The sequence below is a fragment of the Salmo trutta genome, chromosome 15 (assembly GCF_901001165.1).
Source record: "Salmo trutta chromosome 15, fSalTru1.1, whole genome shotgun sequence".
Lineage (NCBI taxonomy): Eukaryota > Metazoa > Chordata > Actinopteri > Salmoniformes > Salmonidae > Salmo > Salmo trutta.
Genome location: NC_042971.1, coordinates 25,869,549 through 25,882,120, shown reverse-complemented (window position 1 = coordinate 25,882,120; position 12,572 = coordinate 25,869,549). Strand labels below are relative to the sequence as shown.

Below are 12,572 nucleotides of genomic sequence, written 5' to 3'. Positions count from 1 at the left end.
TTTGCCGTTAGTCTTAAACCTTGAAGCTTTGAAACATAACATACAAAACACAATGAACATGTCTTTGTACCTAAAACAGCCATATCAGTTTACAGGAACTCGTTTTTCCTCTGTTTTACTAAAACAGAGCTGCAATAGTGATAACTATCGATGCTGTAAGCTGAAACCGTGTTTTAGGTCACGCCAACCTTTTGGCACATGTACTGTATGAGGATGCTTTTTGACTGTGGGGCAGCTCTGCTCCAAAGGCGTGTTCTGGGCTATATGGGGAAACCTCTGAAACTGCATCCCCGCTAAATCGCAGTGCTAAAGATGGAAAGTGTTGGCAGGGTTTGGCACGGGGCAAAAAACACATACCCACCCTCCGAGATCATTCATTGGCCTAGTAACTATAATTCAGTGTGTATTATGGGCTATGCTGTTTTTGACACAATCAGATGCTGAATGTTGCCATTGCTAAATGTGTGATTGTGTCCACAGTGAAGCCAGTGGTGCCGAAATGTGCTGTCCCCAAATCGGTGCCTGTAGGGACGGCGGCAGAGCTGCGATGCGTGGAGGATCAGGGTTTCCCCAAGTCTCAGTACCAATGGTTCCGCAACAAGGAGGAAATCCCAGATGACCCCAAGACCAGCTCTAAGTTTATCAACTCCTCCTACACGCTCAACGCCGAAACAGGCACCCTGGTGAGTGTGTGTTTGTGTGCGGTGACTGGGAGGGAAGGGGACACTGTAGTGCAGGGCGAGGCTGCGGGGGTGGTGGCCATGCCCCCAGCGGTAGGGGCAGATATTTTGGGGTGACAGTTGATGGTGTGAGGGGGCTTGAGCCATTAGGGGAATCTGCTGTCCTCATTGGCACATTCCTGAACTCCCTCTCCCCCTAGATAGTCAGTGGCTCGGCCCCTTCACTCCACTCAACCTTTACACTGGCTTCTAAAGGTTGGCCTGGCTGTCACTGACATACTTTACTTCCAGGGAGTCACACCCTACTACTGTTCATATTGGCCGCTTGTCCTTGAAGACCACCAGCACATGCTGCCAAATCTGCTTTTCATATCCAACTGAAAGCCAACTAATTATTAACAGGACTAGAATTAGAGGACGAGACCGTCATTAACGTGGGTTAAAATCCGATGGGAGACAGCATACAACGAGAACTGAAGGGATATCTGTTGAAGAGTAAAGCAACTCATTTTAGGGGCAGTTCCACCCCCAATGTAATTCAAATTGAACCTTGTTATAAGCCTGCACTTTCCCACATGCAGTAAATACACCAGAATGAAAGGACTCCGGTTATACGGAGTGTAATTGAGACTTGCTGTTGTTGGTTTTTCCTCTGCAGAAATTCAGTGCTGTCAGAATGAACGACTCAGCAGAGTACTTCTGCCGAGCAAAGAACGACGCGGGCCACTCAGAGTGTGGACCGCAGACAATGGAAATCTGTAAGTCTGTCTGACAGCTGACAAAGTTGTACACAAGACACATGTTGTTTGTTGAAGCATGTCATTCCAGTAGTCCGGTATTCAATTCATAAAGAGCCAGTTGAAGGTATCTCAACTTCAATTCTTCATTCTTCCTGTTGTTTTTCCCCAGATGATATCAATATTGCCAGGATCATCCTGGGAGTGCTGGTGGTGGTGCTATTGTGCATAACAGTGGGCCTCTGCTTTGCGTACAAGCGTGGCTACTTCGCCAGCCAGAAACAGACTGGAAACAAGTGAGTGAAAATTGAGCGGCAATAGGGATGGGTCATGGCTCAACATTTGCCAATTTAGACTTTATGAACAAGCTTGACTTCACAACTTGACCTGGTTAACTTACGGCCCAAGGTTTTATAACATGCATGGAACAATTCTTTCTACAAATGTGTTGTTTTTGCAACAACATAAATGCCTTCTGATCATGTCTCCATTGTGTTTCAGTTACAAAGCACCAGCCAAAGGAGAAGGGGTGGACTACGTCAGAACCGAGGACGAGGTGCGTAAAGAAAAACTAAGATTTTTTTTAAACTCAAAAAAGTTCAACTAGGCAGTCCTTTAACTTTAGCTTACTTGCTCTTCCCTTTGTATTCCAGGGCGACTTCCGACACAAATCTTCGTTTGTCATCTGAAGAGGAAGACGAAGGGCATGGAAGTGAAAAGTGTGGTACTTTGGACTGAACTCATTAAGTGTGTGAGATGACCAGTGAGCTGCCACAGTACGTGCCTTGAGCTCTCAGCATGTCTGAAACGATTGAAGTTTGCCAAAGGTGACAAGTTTTCACATCTATATAGAACTGTTAACCATTGTTAGATCCAGACAAGTTTTGAAACCAACTTGTTGACCGTTTATCACCAATCAACTTATTTTGCTAAATTATGGAGTTAAGTTAGTTATTGCATGTTTTAAAAGGTTTTTAACATCTGCTGGGAAAAAAAAACATTTATGTAAGATGTTCTGCCAGGAGGGAAAAAAAGTATTTAGCTACGTTCTGAAGTAAATCTAACATAACACATTTCTACTGTAAACATTTGCTTCAAAAACCTTTTTTTTTCTACCAGCGAAATGTCAGTATTTTTGATGGAATATATTTTGAAACGTCTATAGATAAAGGTTTACTTTTTTAAATATTTGTAAAATACTAACCGTTTTTTGGGGGGTTTTGGGAAAAATATGCGTTTCAACCACTCAGTATTCAGCTGTAAACAGTCACTTTTCCTGATCATGAAAAAAATCTAATTACAAAACCTAGCATAAAGGTTTTCCTCTAGAATGGTCTTAGATATTTTATTTACTGCTGGGATTTCCATGTTAATATTGAAAGAAAGTTACATGTTGATGTTTGTATTGTAGATATAGTCTTAGACAGTAGGAGGCTTCAAAGAGTACCAACCAAAAGCTAGGAAACACTACACAATCAGTGCTGCATATCCTTGATTTTAAGTGTCCTTCTGTGCTTTCTGTTTATCCTGTATATTTTGAATATACTGTCCAGGTTGGGGTTTTTGCTGTGTCAGGAATATGTTCAGTATGTAATAATACAGGGTTGATGTTGGCTAAAAATTGTACTGATTGTATATAGATAATTGTTTGTTCCCTCCCACCCCCACCAATCAAGACTATGGTGAAAAACATTGGAGAATAAGCAGATGTAAAACTACCCAAAGGAGGCAATATGAAACTCTTTCCATGGCTTGAAAAATACATGGTAATGGTAGAGCTGATCTGCCAAATGTTTGCTCATAGGAAGATATCAATAGTGTTCAATCATCTCTACCCCAGGCAAAAATAACTGAATTTGAAATAGAAAATTGAAGTAAACAACTTAGACAAATGGTATTTAACATTTTCCCAACTTAATTTATTTCAGACATTTCCAAGCGTTACAAAACATTACGATACACACAACAATTGCCTGAGTTTTTCACAAAACGGGTACATTGATAAAGATCATTCCTTTTAAGTGCCTTCTGCCATTACAACAATAGATCAGCTTCAACATTTTTTAACAAAAACATTAATACCATTTTTAACTCTACAAACAGCGTTTGAGAGGAATGATGACATTGCCACCTATTCTTAAGACAATAGTGTAACATTTTCCCACCCAAATAATTTGTACATATCTGCTTTGCTTTGTATATAGATTTGTTTTACATTCTTTAAAGGATTCAACTTTTTTCCATTGGAGTAGAAATAGAGATGTATTAGTGCCTAAATATAGTGGGAATTATTTTTGGTAAAGACACAGCACTAGTACACAAAACAGAAGAACATATACAAAGTTTAACAGACTAAATAGATGGAGAAACACAAAAGCATGTGGCCTACATTTACCATAAAGCCAGAAAACACCTGCAACTTCCAAGGCATTGAAAATAGATGTTATTTACAAGCCCTTTCTTTAAAACCTACAATTTAGTTGTAAATACACAGTGAACGATGTATTCCAACACATGTTCTGTGGTTGGGGCTAGCTAAGCCAAATACTAACTGCCAATTATGTTTCCTCCAATCCAAAGATCGAGGTTCCATCTATCCAGTGTTGAAAATCTTCCTCTAATTTCTCCAATGCTGGAGGTTGGCATTGAGGTCATGTAAAGGTTCAAGCTTTTCATGTGTTCACATGTTTAATTCATGGATTACATTTTCTGAACCAAACTCATGTAACACCCATCTCAGGCCAGGTACAAATCCTCTGAGAATTCTTAAACCGTATGTCTATGAATAATAAAACTCCTAATATTCTGACATGTGCGGTGGATTTTAATTTACAAAAATAAACAGAAAATATTCGATAGGACAGCGAGTGTGTTCAGTATGGACAGAAGAGAACATGAAAAAGACAGAAATAAACTATTGATGGATTTGTCTTGTTTTATTATTGAGTGGGGACTGCAAGTTCCATTGCCTTGACACGAGTTCTGAAAATACAAGAGAATAATCAGGTGAAACATTCGGCCCATTAATGGTTTAACGCTTTACAATTTTTACTTACTGCTGATCAGGTGACATCTTCCCCAGTCTTTGAACCTGTGAAGAAAAAGTCAAACCGAACACATTATCACATTGTTCTTATGATCAAATGGCATCTGTCGAAAGATCAAAATGTAGCAAACCTGTTCTCCGGTCACTGAAGATGGTGCTGACTCCTTTCCCGAATGTAACTCAGTTTGTTACCTGAGTAACATGTAACAAGGATATTATGTTGGGAAATTAGCTTTTTGGTCTTTAACGTTAGACATAAGGTTAGCAGTTTGGTTAGGATCAAGTGTAGGGTTCGGCTTTAGGTTAGCAGCTTTTAAGATAGTAGAACTTCTAGCTTTGTAGCTTAGTGCCAACTGATGACTTTAGTGACTGGGAAATGGCCACCTCCGGACACTGTTCTTGGTGGGATTTACCATGGGGCTGCCAGCCATTGATTTGTGACTCAATGGCAGCACTTTTCTCTCTACCTTAAGGACCTTTCATTTAGTCAGTAAATTGTTGACAGTACCTGAAAACACCACCAGTGGTGATTTTACTATGGCAAACTTTTATTTCATCACCAATGCATGCCAGCAAAGCCACAAGACTATACATTAATTCCGCTATAATGGTGACAAATGGTGTCCACAACCTGTTAGGGCCTACATAAAGCTGTCCCAACAGCAGAGCTTTCTTTTCAGCACCATGGAGTGAATCCTTACCACCGCTACACCTGGCTATCAGCGGAGCCTTGTCTGGCAGCAAAACCGTCCATTCAGACTAATTTACTGCATATAAGGGGCATATAAGCAGACAATTAAAAATCTTACAATATTCGATGATTGCATTTCTCAAACAGGCTGTAGGCTACATGTGCACCACCCAGTCAGAACAGTAGGGGAAGTTATGAGGGGAAGGGGACCAAGTTATTATTACATGGGCTACAAACAGCTTACCACACAACATACACTTAGTATTACTTTCTTAGCTACAGTATACATATCTCCCTGGCATAATTTATGAAGCAGCATACAATACATTTTTGAACTCACCTTACTGTGGTCACTTGAACAGGAAGGTGGTACGGCGGTCCTTCTTGTGGACAAATGTTTCCTTAAAAATCTGGCATTCTGTGGATTTACGGTGCTTTCAAGACAACTGGGACCCCCCCCCCAGTCTTGTTCCAGTTCCCAGTCTTGAACTCACTGAAGTCTGAGATTTCCCAGTTCAGAGTTTCCAGTTCATTTGAACGCAGCAGAATTCATGCTGGATTGACGCATGACCAATGAATTCAACCTTTTCTGGCCCATGGTGTGTTGCAAGTGAATGTTTATCCTTTTAAGCTTGGAAAAGAGACCCTTAAACCCAGACTTGGACCACACACCCTCTCCATTGAATAGCAAGCTAGTGATTGCTTTGCAAAGCTTGCAGTTTGCCACTGATTCCTTCCAAACCACTTATGTCCAACTTGTTGTGTAAGGCTTATGTCCAATGGCCGATGAGCACCGATTCGTTTTATCTATAATTTCTCTTCATATGACAAGGGTCGAAAAGGATTTGCCAGTAGATTGTCAACTTGATACATGACTGCTAGCTAAGATTTAGAAAGTATGATGTTGACATGATCAGTCCAATCAAATCTACAGTAGATATAACTTGATTTGACGTAATTTTATCTGTGGCCAATGACCTTGAGCCTTCTTGGATGGGCACTTCTAATGTAACTCTATGGCAGCACCCAAGGGGCTTGAATTTTCTAGCTCTCCCTGTAGATTTCACAGTGACATAGTGTCCCCATGAGTGACAGAACACTGAGCCAATCACGGCACCACTAGAGAACATTACCAACCCCTACTCTACGTTTTTTCCGCTGGCTGCCCCACCACCACAGACAGCACTGAGCAAGGCTGAAACACTAGCATTCTGGAGCTGCCTTCCTCAAGAAAGCAAAAAAATATAATTGTATGCGGTTTTATTAACTGAAATATTATTTTTACATTGTTTGTAAACTGATGTGACAATAATAAATATGCTGTACCAGTCAAAAGTTTGGACACACCTACTCATTCAAGGGTTTTTCTTTATTGACTATTTTCTACATTTTAGAATAATAGTGAAGACATCTAAAATATGAAACACATGGAATCATGTAGCAACCAAAAAAAAAAAAAAAAAAAAAAAAAAAAGTGTTAAACAAATCAAAACATATTTTATTTGAGATTCTTCAAAGTAGCCACCCTTTGCCTTGATTACAGCTTTGCACACACTTGGCATTCTCTCAACCAGCTTCACGAGGAATGCTTTCCAACAGTCTTGAAGAAGTTCCCACATACAGTGCGTGCTCATCCACCCCCTGTACTCCTTGTTCACCCATGACTGTGTGGCCATGCACGTCTCCAACTCAATCATCAAGTTTGCAGACGACACAACAGTGGTAAGCCTGATTACAAAAAAAATGATGAGACTGCCTACAAGGAGGTGGTCCGAGACCTGGCCGTGTGGTGCCAGGACAACAACCTCTCCCTTAACGTGATCAAGACTAAGGAGATGATTGTGGACTACACGAAAAGGAGGACCGAGCACACCCCCATTCTCATCGATGGGGCTGTAGTGGAGCAGGTTGAGAGCTTCAAGTTCCTTGGTGTCCACGTCACCAACAAACTATCATGGTCCAAACACACCATGACAGTTGTGTAGAGGGTACGGCAAAGCCTATTCCCCCTCAAGAGACTGAAAAGATTTGACATGGTCCTCGGATCCTCAAAAGTTTCCACAGCTGCAACATCGAGAGCATCCTGACTGGTTGCATCAATGCCTGGTATGGCAACTGCTTGGCCTCCGACCGAAAGGCACTACAGAGGATAGTGCGTACGACCCAGTACATAACTGGGGCCAAGCTTCCTGCCACCCAGAACCTCGAAACCAGGTAGGGTTAGTGGAAGGCCCTAAAAATTGTCAAAGACTCCAGCCACCCTAGTCACAGACTGTTCTCTCATGTTCCGCATGGCAAGCAGTACTGGAGCGCCAAGTCTAGGTCCAAAAGACTTGTTAACAGCTTCTACCCCCAAGCCATAAGATTCCTGAACAGCTGGATAGCTTCCTGAATAGCTAATCAGATGGCTACCCAGACTATTTGCATCCCCCCTCCCCTCTTTTACACTGCTGCTACTCTGTTTATTGTTTATGCATAGTCACTAACTCCTACATGTACATAGTACCTCAACTAACCGGTGCCCCCGCACATTGACTCTGTAACAGTACCCCCTGTATATAGCCTTGCTATTGTTATTTTACTGCTGCTCTTTAATTATTTGTTACTTTTATTTTCTACTTATCTATTTTGTAATTAACACAATTATTTTTCTTCTTAAAACTGCATTGTTGGTTAAGGGCTTGTAAGTAAGCATTTCACTGTAAGGCCTACACCTGTTGTATTTGGCGCATGTGACAAATTAAATATGTAGCTTGTAGACAATTGAATTTTTTTTTATTTCACCTTTATTTAACCAGGTAGGCTAGTTGAGAACAAGTTCTCATTTGCAACGGCAACCTGGCCAAGATAAAGCATAGCAGTTCGACATATACAACAGAGTTACACATGGAATAAACAGTCAATAATACAGTTGAAAAAAAGAAAACAAAAAGTCTATATACACTGAGTGCAAATGAGGTAAGATAAGGGAGTTAAGGCAATAAATAGGCAATGGTGGCGAAGTAATTACAATATAACAATTAAACACTGGAATGTGAAGATGAATGTGCAAGTAGAGATACTGGGGTGCAAAGGAGCAAGATAAATAAATACAGTATGGGATGAGGTAGTTGGATGGGCTGTTTACAGATGGGCTATGTACAGGTGCAGTGATCTGTGAGCTGTTCGGACAACTGGTGCTTAAAGCTAGTGAGGGAGATATGAGTCTCCAGCTTCAGTGATTTTTGCAGTTCGTTCCAGTCATTGGCAGCAGAGAACTGGAAGGAAAAGCGGCCAACGGAGGAATTGTCTTTGGGGGTGACCAGTGAGATATACCTGCTGGAGCGTGTGCTACAAGTGGGTGCTGCTATGGTGACCAGTGAGCTGAGATAAGGCAGGGCTTTACCTAGCAGAGACTTGTAGATGACCTGAAGCCAGTGGGTTTAGCGACGAGTATGAAGCGAGGGCCAGCCAATGAGAGCATACAGGTCGCAGTGGTGGGTAGTATATTGGGCTTTGGTGACAAAACGGATGGCATCCAATTTGTTCAGTAGAGTGTTGGAGGCTATTTTAGTTTGCAATATTACTCCTGTTCACATGTATATATTACCATAAGTAGTTATATATTCCTGCTACCAGCCACTTTTCAGCCCTGTTTAGATGTATTAGTGATGCACAGGTTGACTCATAACCTGTTGTCCCCGGGCGGGTTTAGGGTCATGAAACATTGTATGGATTGAAACCTTGTGTGGATGAAGGGCGGGTGGGTGACAGTCGGGTTGAAAGAATCCATAATTGTATTGTTTTTGACAAATGAAAACGTGTCAGTTTGTCCCTTTCACGAGGTTGGAGTAGTAACATGTTCAACTACTTCAGACATTGGCTTGAATCTAGTTTGTGCCTTTAGATTGAGAAAATGAACAACTAAGGAAGAACCTTTCACTTCTCTCACTGACTTCTCAAACCTAAAACCTTGGCCTGGTCCGTTTGGTCCATTTCGAAAGCGTTCCTGGAAGTATCGCCAAGTTGTGCCTCGGTTTAGAAAACATAAAAACAACCAACATATTGTGGTGAAGCTGTGGGACAGCTTGTAAGGGATGATGTCACTAAATCATGAACTTTTTGCTTGCAAGACTCTGAAACTGATAAGGCACAGCAGAGCGCTCAGGCAGGTCTTGATGAATATTAGGCTTATAGCCTTCGCAAGTATCCGCATTGCACTCACCTCAACGGGGGGAGGTTGCTGTTCGCTGCTGGGTAAAGCAGCCGGCGACAAAAACAGGTAGTGCGGAGGAATTTGGGTAACCAAGATAGTGGGGTTGCTAGGAGTGCGAGCCTTCTCCCCGGCGTTTATGAACAGAACGCGCTGCGCGTTGTAGCGTGTTCTTGGACATGCAAATTTATTAGCTAAGCTTTATCAGTGTGTGTAAACACAGCGTGCTCCTCTATTCTACGTAATGAATCAGGCTAAAACCTACAGCGATCAACCTGAATCCGAGTATAGCCTAGTTGATGTTCCGGTCCAGTTTCTATGAGAGGTATACACTGCTGTTCTGCCACGCGAACCCAACGGTGGTGTACAGACCCCATGTGGAGGTCGGTCAGCTGGGAGAGCTAAATATTCTTAAAATGTTACATTTAAAATGTTAACGTCCATGTCCTCTTTCGTTGGCCTAGCTAGTCTTGTTAAATGTTTTTAGAATGTATAGCTTTTAAAATACAGCGTGGGTTATGTGAGGCGAACAGAATGGGGATTGCAGACTGCATAGCTCAAAGTGGGGTGGGGTGGGGTTCTATGACGGTATTATCAAGAGTGGGACTCCGGACTGTGTGTAGGCTATTATGTCCCTGTGTTGCTGCGGTAGTCCGGAATACATTTTGTATGGCAAACCATGCGTAGTCTTACATTTTTACTCTTCAAAATGTGTTTTAAACATTTAAGTTTAAATTGACTTTATGTTTCTACACTGAACGAAAAAAGTAAAATAAATGTAAATGAGCTGAAATAACATACAATACATTTTCCATACACACAAAAAAGCTTATTTCTCTCAAATGTGTTTAAATACCTGTTAGTGAGCACTTCTACTTTATCAAGATAATCCATACACCTGATGGGTGTAGCATATCAAGAAGCTGATTAAATAGCATGATCATTATACAGGTGCATCTTGTGCTGGGGACAAAAGGCCACTAAAATATGTAGTTGTCACACAACACAATGCCACCGATGTCTCCCTACCTTTTCTTTTGAAGGCATCTGTGACCAACAGATGCATAACTGTACTCCCAGTCATGTGAACGAAATCCATAGATTAGAGCCTAATTTATTTATTTCAATTGACTGATTTCCTTATATGAATTGTAACTTACATGAATTGTTGCATGTTGCGTTTATATTTTTGTTCAGTATAATTTCTAAGGTCGTTATGAGGGACATTATCCTTGACAATGGACTCCATGTCATGATGATGGCTGTCCTCTCTCTCTGCCTTACCTGGAGGGAGCCCATGATGTCCTTCAGAACTGGCCAGCGCTTCGGTTTCAGCATGCTCTTCAGATTGATGATGATGGGAATCATGTTATCGATGAAATCTTTCTTCTGGATGTGGGTGGATGAAAGGATGGATGGGGGTTTGTTAGTTAGCCATTGGCACCCTCTAGTGGCTTGGAACACAAGTTGTGGTTTTAAGTACACAAAGAGTGATATCATCAATATTATCACTACTACAATTTTTTTTATAATACAACAGTGTGTATACTATTAAGACATGTTGCTTGTAAAAGTAAATAATGAAACAAAGCTTCAATGGCAACCAAATAGTACCCTTTTGTATTATTTACTAGTACAAATATCATAATCTATTTTTACTAGTACCAATATTCAAAGTTTAACGTACCTATGAAACCACCTTCTTCTGGTCCACCTTGGTCATGGCAATCTACTCGATGCCACCAGCCCCTGCCGCCCCACTCAGCGCTGACGGCTTGATCTCCTTGAGGCTGAGGATCTCAAAGGTCTCGGCTAGCACCGCCGCCCCATCACTGTCCAGGGGCAGCTCCCCATCCACAAAGCATGCATTTGAACTCAGATTTTGCAACTAACTGCCATTTCCTGCAATGTAGAGTAAACAAAATGTCCTTAAATGGTAACAAATCAAGTAAAAAATGCAATATATATATTTATTTGTATTTACATAGTGATGCAGCCAGTCCACAAGGTGTAACAGCGCCCCTTTTACATTCTTCGGGGAGAACCCTGCAATGTACCACAGTTGTTGCTCTTACCTAGGATGTTCTAGCTGGAACTTATAGATCGTTACCCTCCTCTCTTTGTTCTGGGCTCCTTTCAGGGAGAACAAATAAGACATTTACAGTGTTTTCCAACCTGTTATGGACCAGGTACTGGCAAGCTACATAATTGCTATTGAACAGAATGGCACCCATATGTACTCTGTAACACATGGCACACATTTCCTTTTAGGGGAATTGCTCTTGAATAGCTAATTCAAATTGTCTAGTTCACAACCGCACTAGAACAGTAAAGAATAAGTCCCATACATGGCTTAGCTGACAACCTCACAAAAACAATGTGCAGGCTTCCATGGGGCAGAAGTCTGCTGTGTTGTGATTCTGGATGGCCAGATTGCGAGCAAGAATGACAATAAACTGACGTGGGGAAACGTAAGTGGCTCGTTTCATCTTGTTCTTGATACCATGCCTTGTTTTGACTGATTTCATGTCAATGCTAATATGGCAAAAATTAGCTAGTTAGCTAATCAACAACTGTAACGATGCATTTGATAGACAAGTGCTCATTGTGCAAATGTATTTGTTTTCAATAAACATTGTTGACGAAATATAGTTTACATGTTGTCAACAATCTAAACCAAACCCGTCTGTTTGGCCCCAAAGTTGCGCACACTTCAGTTTTGTTGCGAATTATATAACAGGTGGGTCTAATCCTGAATGCTGATTGGTTAAAAGCGCATTCCAGCCAGTGTCTTTTCCACAAATTACCACCGGCTAAATCTATGACGTTAAAATACCTATTTACTCTGTTCCATCTGACTGTGCAATCCACTGTCTCATCAGCCCAGCCAGGCACTTTATAAATTTGATCTCCACTATAAAAAGCATCCAGACATTATCTCCCATTTCTTTTAGACTAACATGTCATTTTCAACAGCAGAACTTTGTATAAACCTTGCCACCTGTCTCTCTGACATTTGCAACATTGTTTTAATATTCAAATTCGATCTCCAGCTGTCCAATAGTAATGAACGTGTAGGGGTCGGGAGGAGACAGACAGACAGAGAGGTCAGGCAGCGTTTTTCAGCCAGTCGAAATCATGAATCAGCTGGCATCATTTTTATGGATATATCCCCCCCAAAAATAAAAAAAATATATATATATATATATATATATATATATATATA

At 41.2% G+C, this 12,572-nt stretch overlaps 1 protein-coding gene and 1 long non-coding RNA gene across 2 annotated transcripts in view; one reads left to right on the top strand and one right to left on the bottom strand.

The window, feature by feature from the left end:
• Positions 1-4,343, top strand: part of LOC115148689 (junctional adhesion molecule C) — a 50,025-nt gene extending 45,682 nt beyond the window's left edge. Inside the window, exons 5-9 of the mRNA XM_029690793.1 lie at positions 481-683; positions 1,339-1,438; positions 1,590-1,713; positions 1,919-1,973; positions 2,071-4,343. Of these exons, the coding sequence (XP_029546653.1) occupies positions 481-683; positions 1,339-1,438; positions 1,590-1,713; positions 1,919-1,973; positions 2,071-2,106 (518 nt within the window). The 3' untranslated portion in view covers positions 2,107-4,343. The remainder of the gene's footprint in view (positions 1-480; positions 684-1,338; positions 1,439-1,589; positions 1,714-1,918; positions 1,974-2,070) is intronic.
• A 6,203-nt stretch (positions 4,344-10,546) lies between these two features.
• LOC115148688 (uncharacterized) lies at positions 10,547-11,845 on the bottom strand. The gene is made up of 3 exons (XR_003866717.1): positions 11,422-11,845; positions 11,034-11,248; positions 10,547-10,735 (listed from the first exon to the last, which is right to left on the bottom strand). It is a non-coding gene; the product is annotated as an uncharacterized LOC115148688 (long non-coding RNA).
• Between the last annotated feature and the right edge of the window lie 727 nt (positions 11,846-12,572).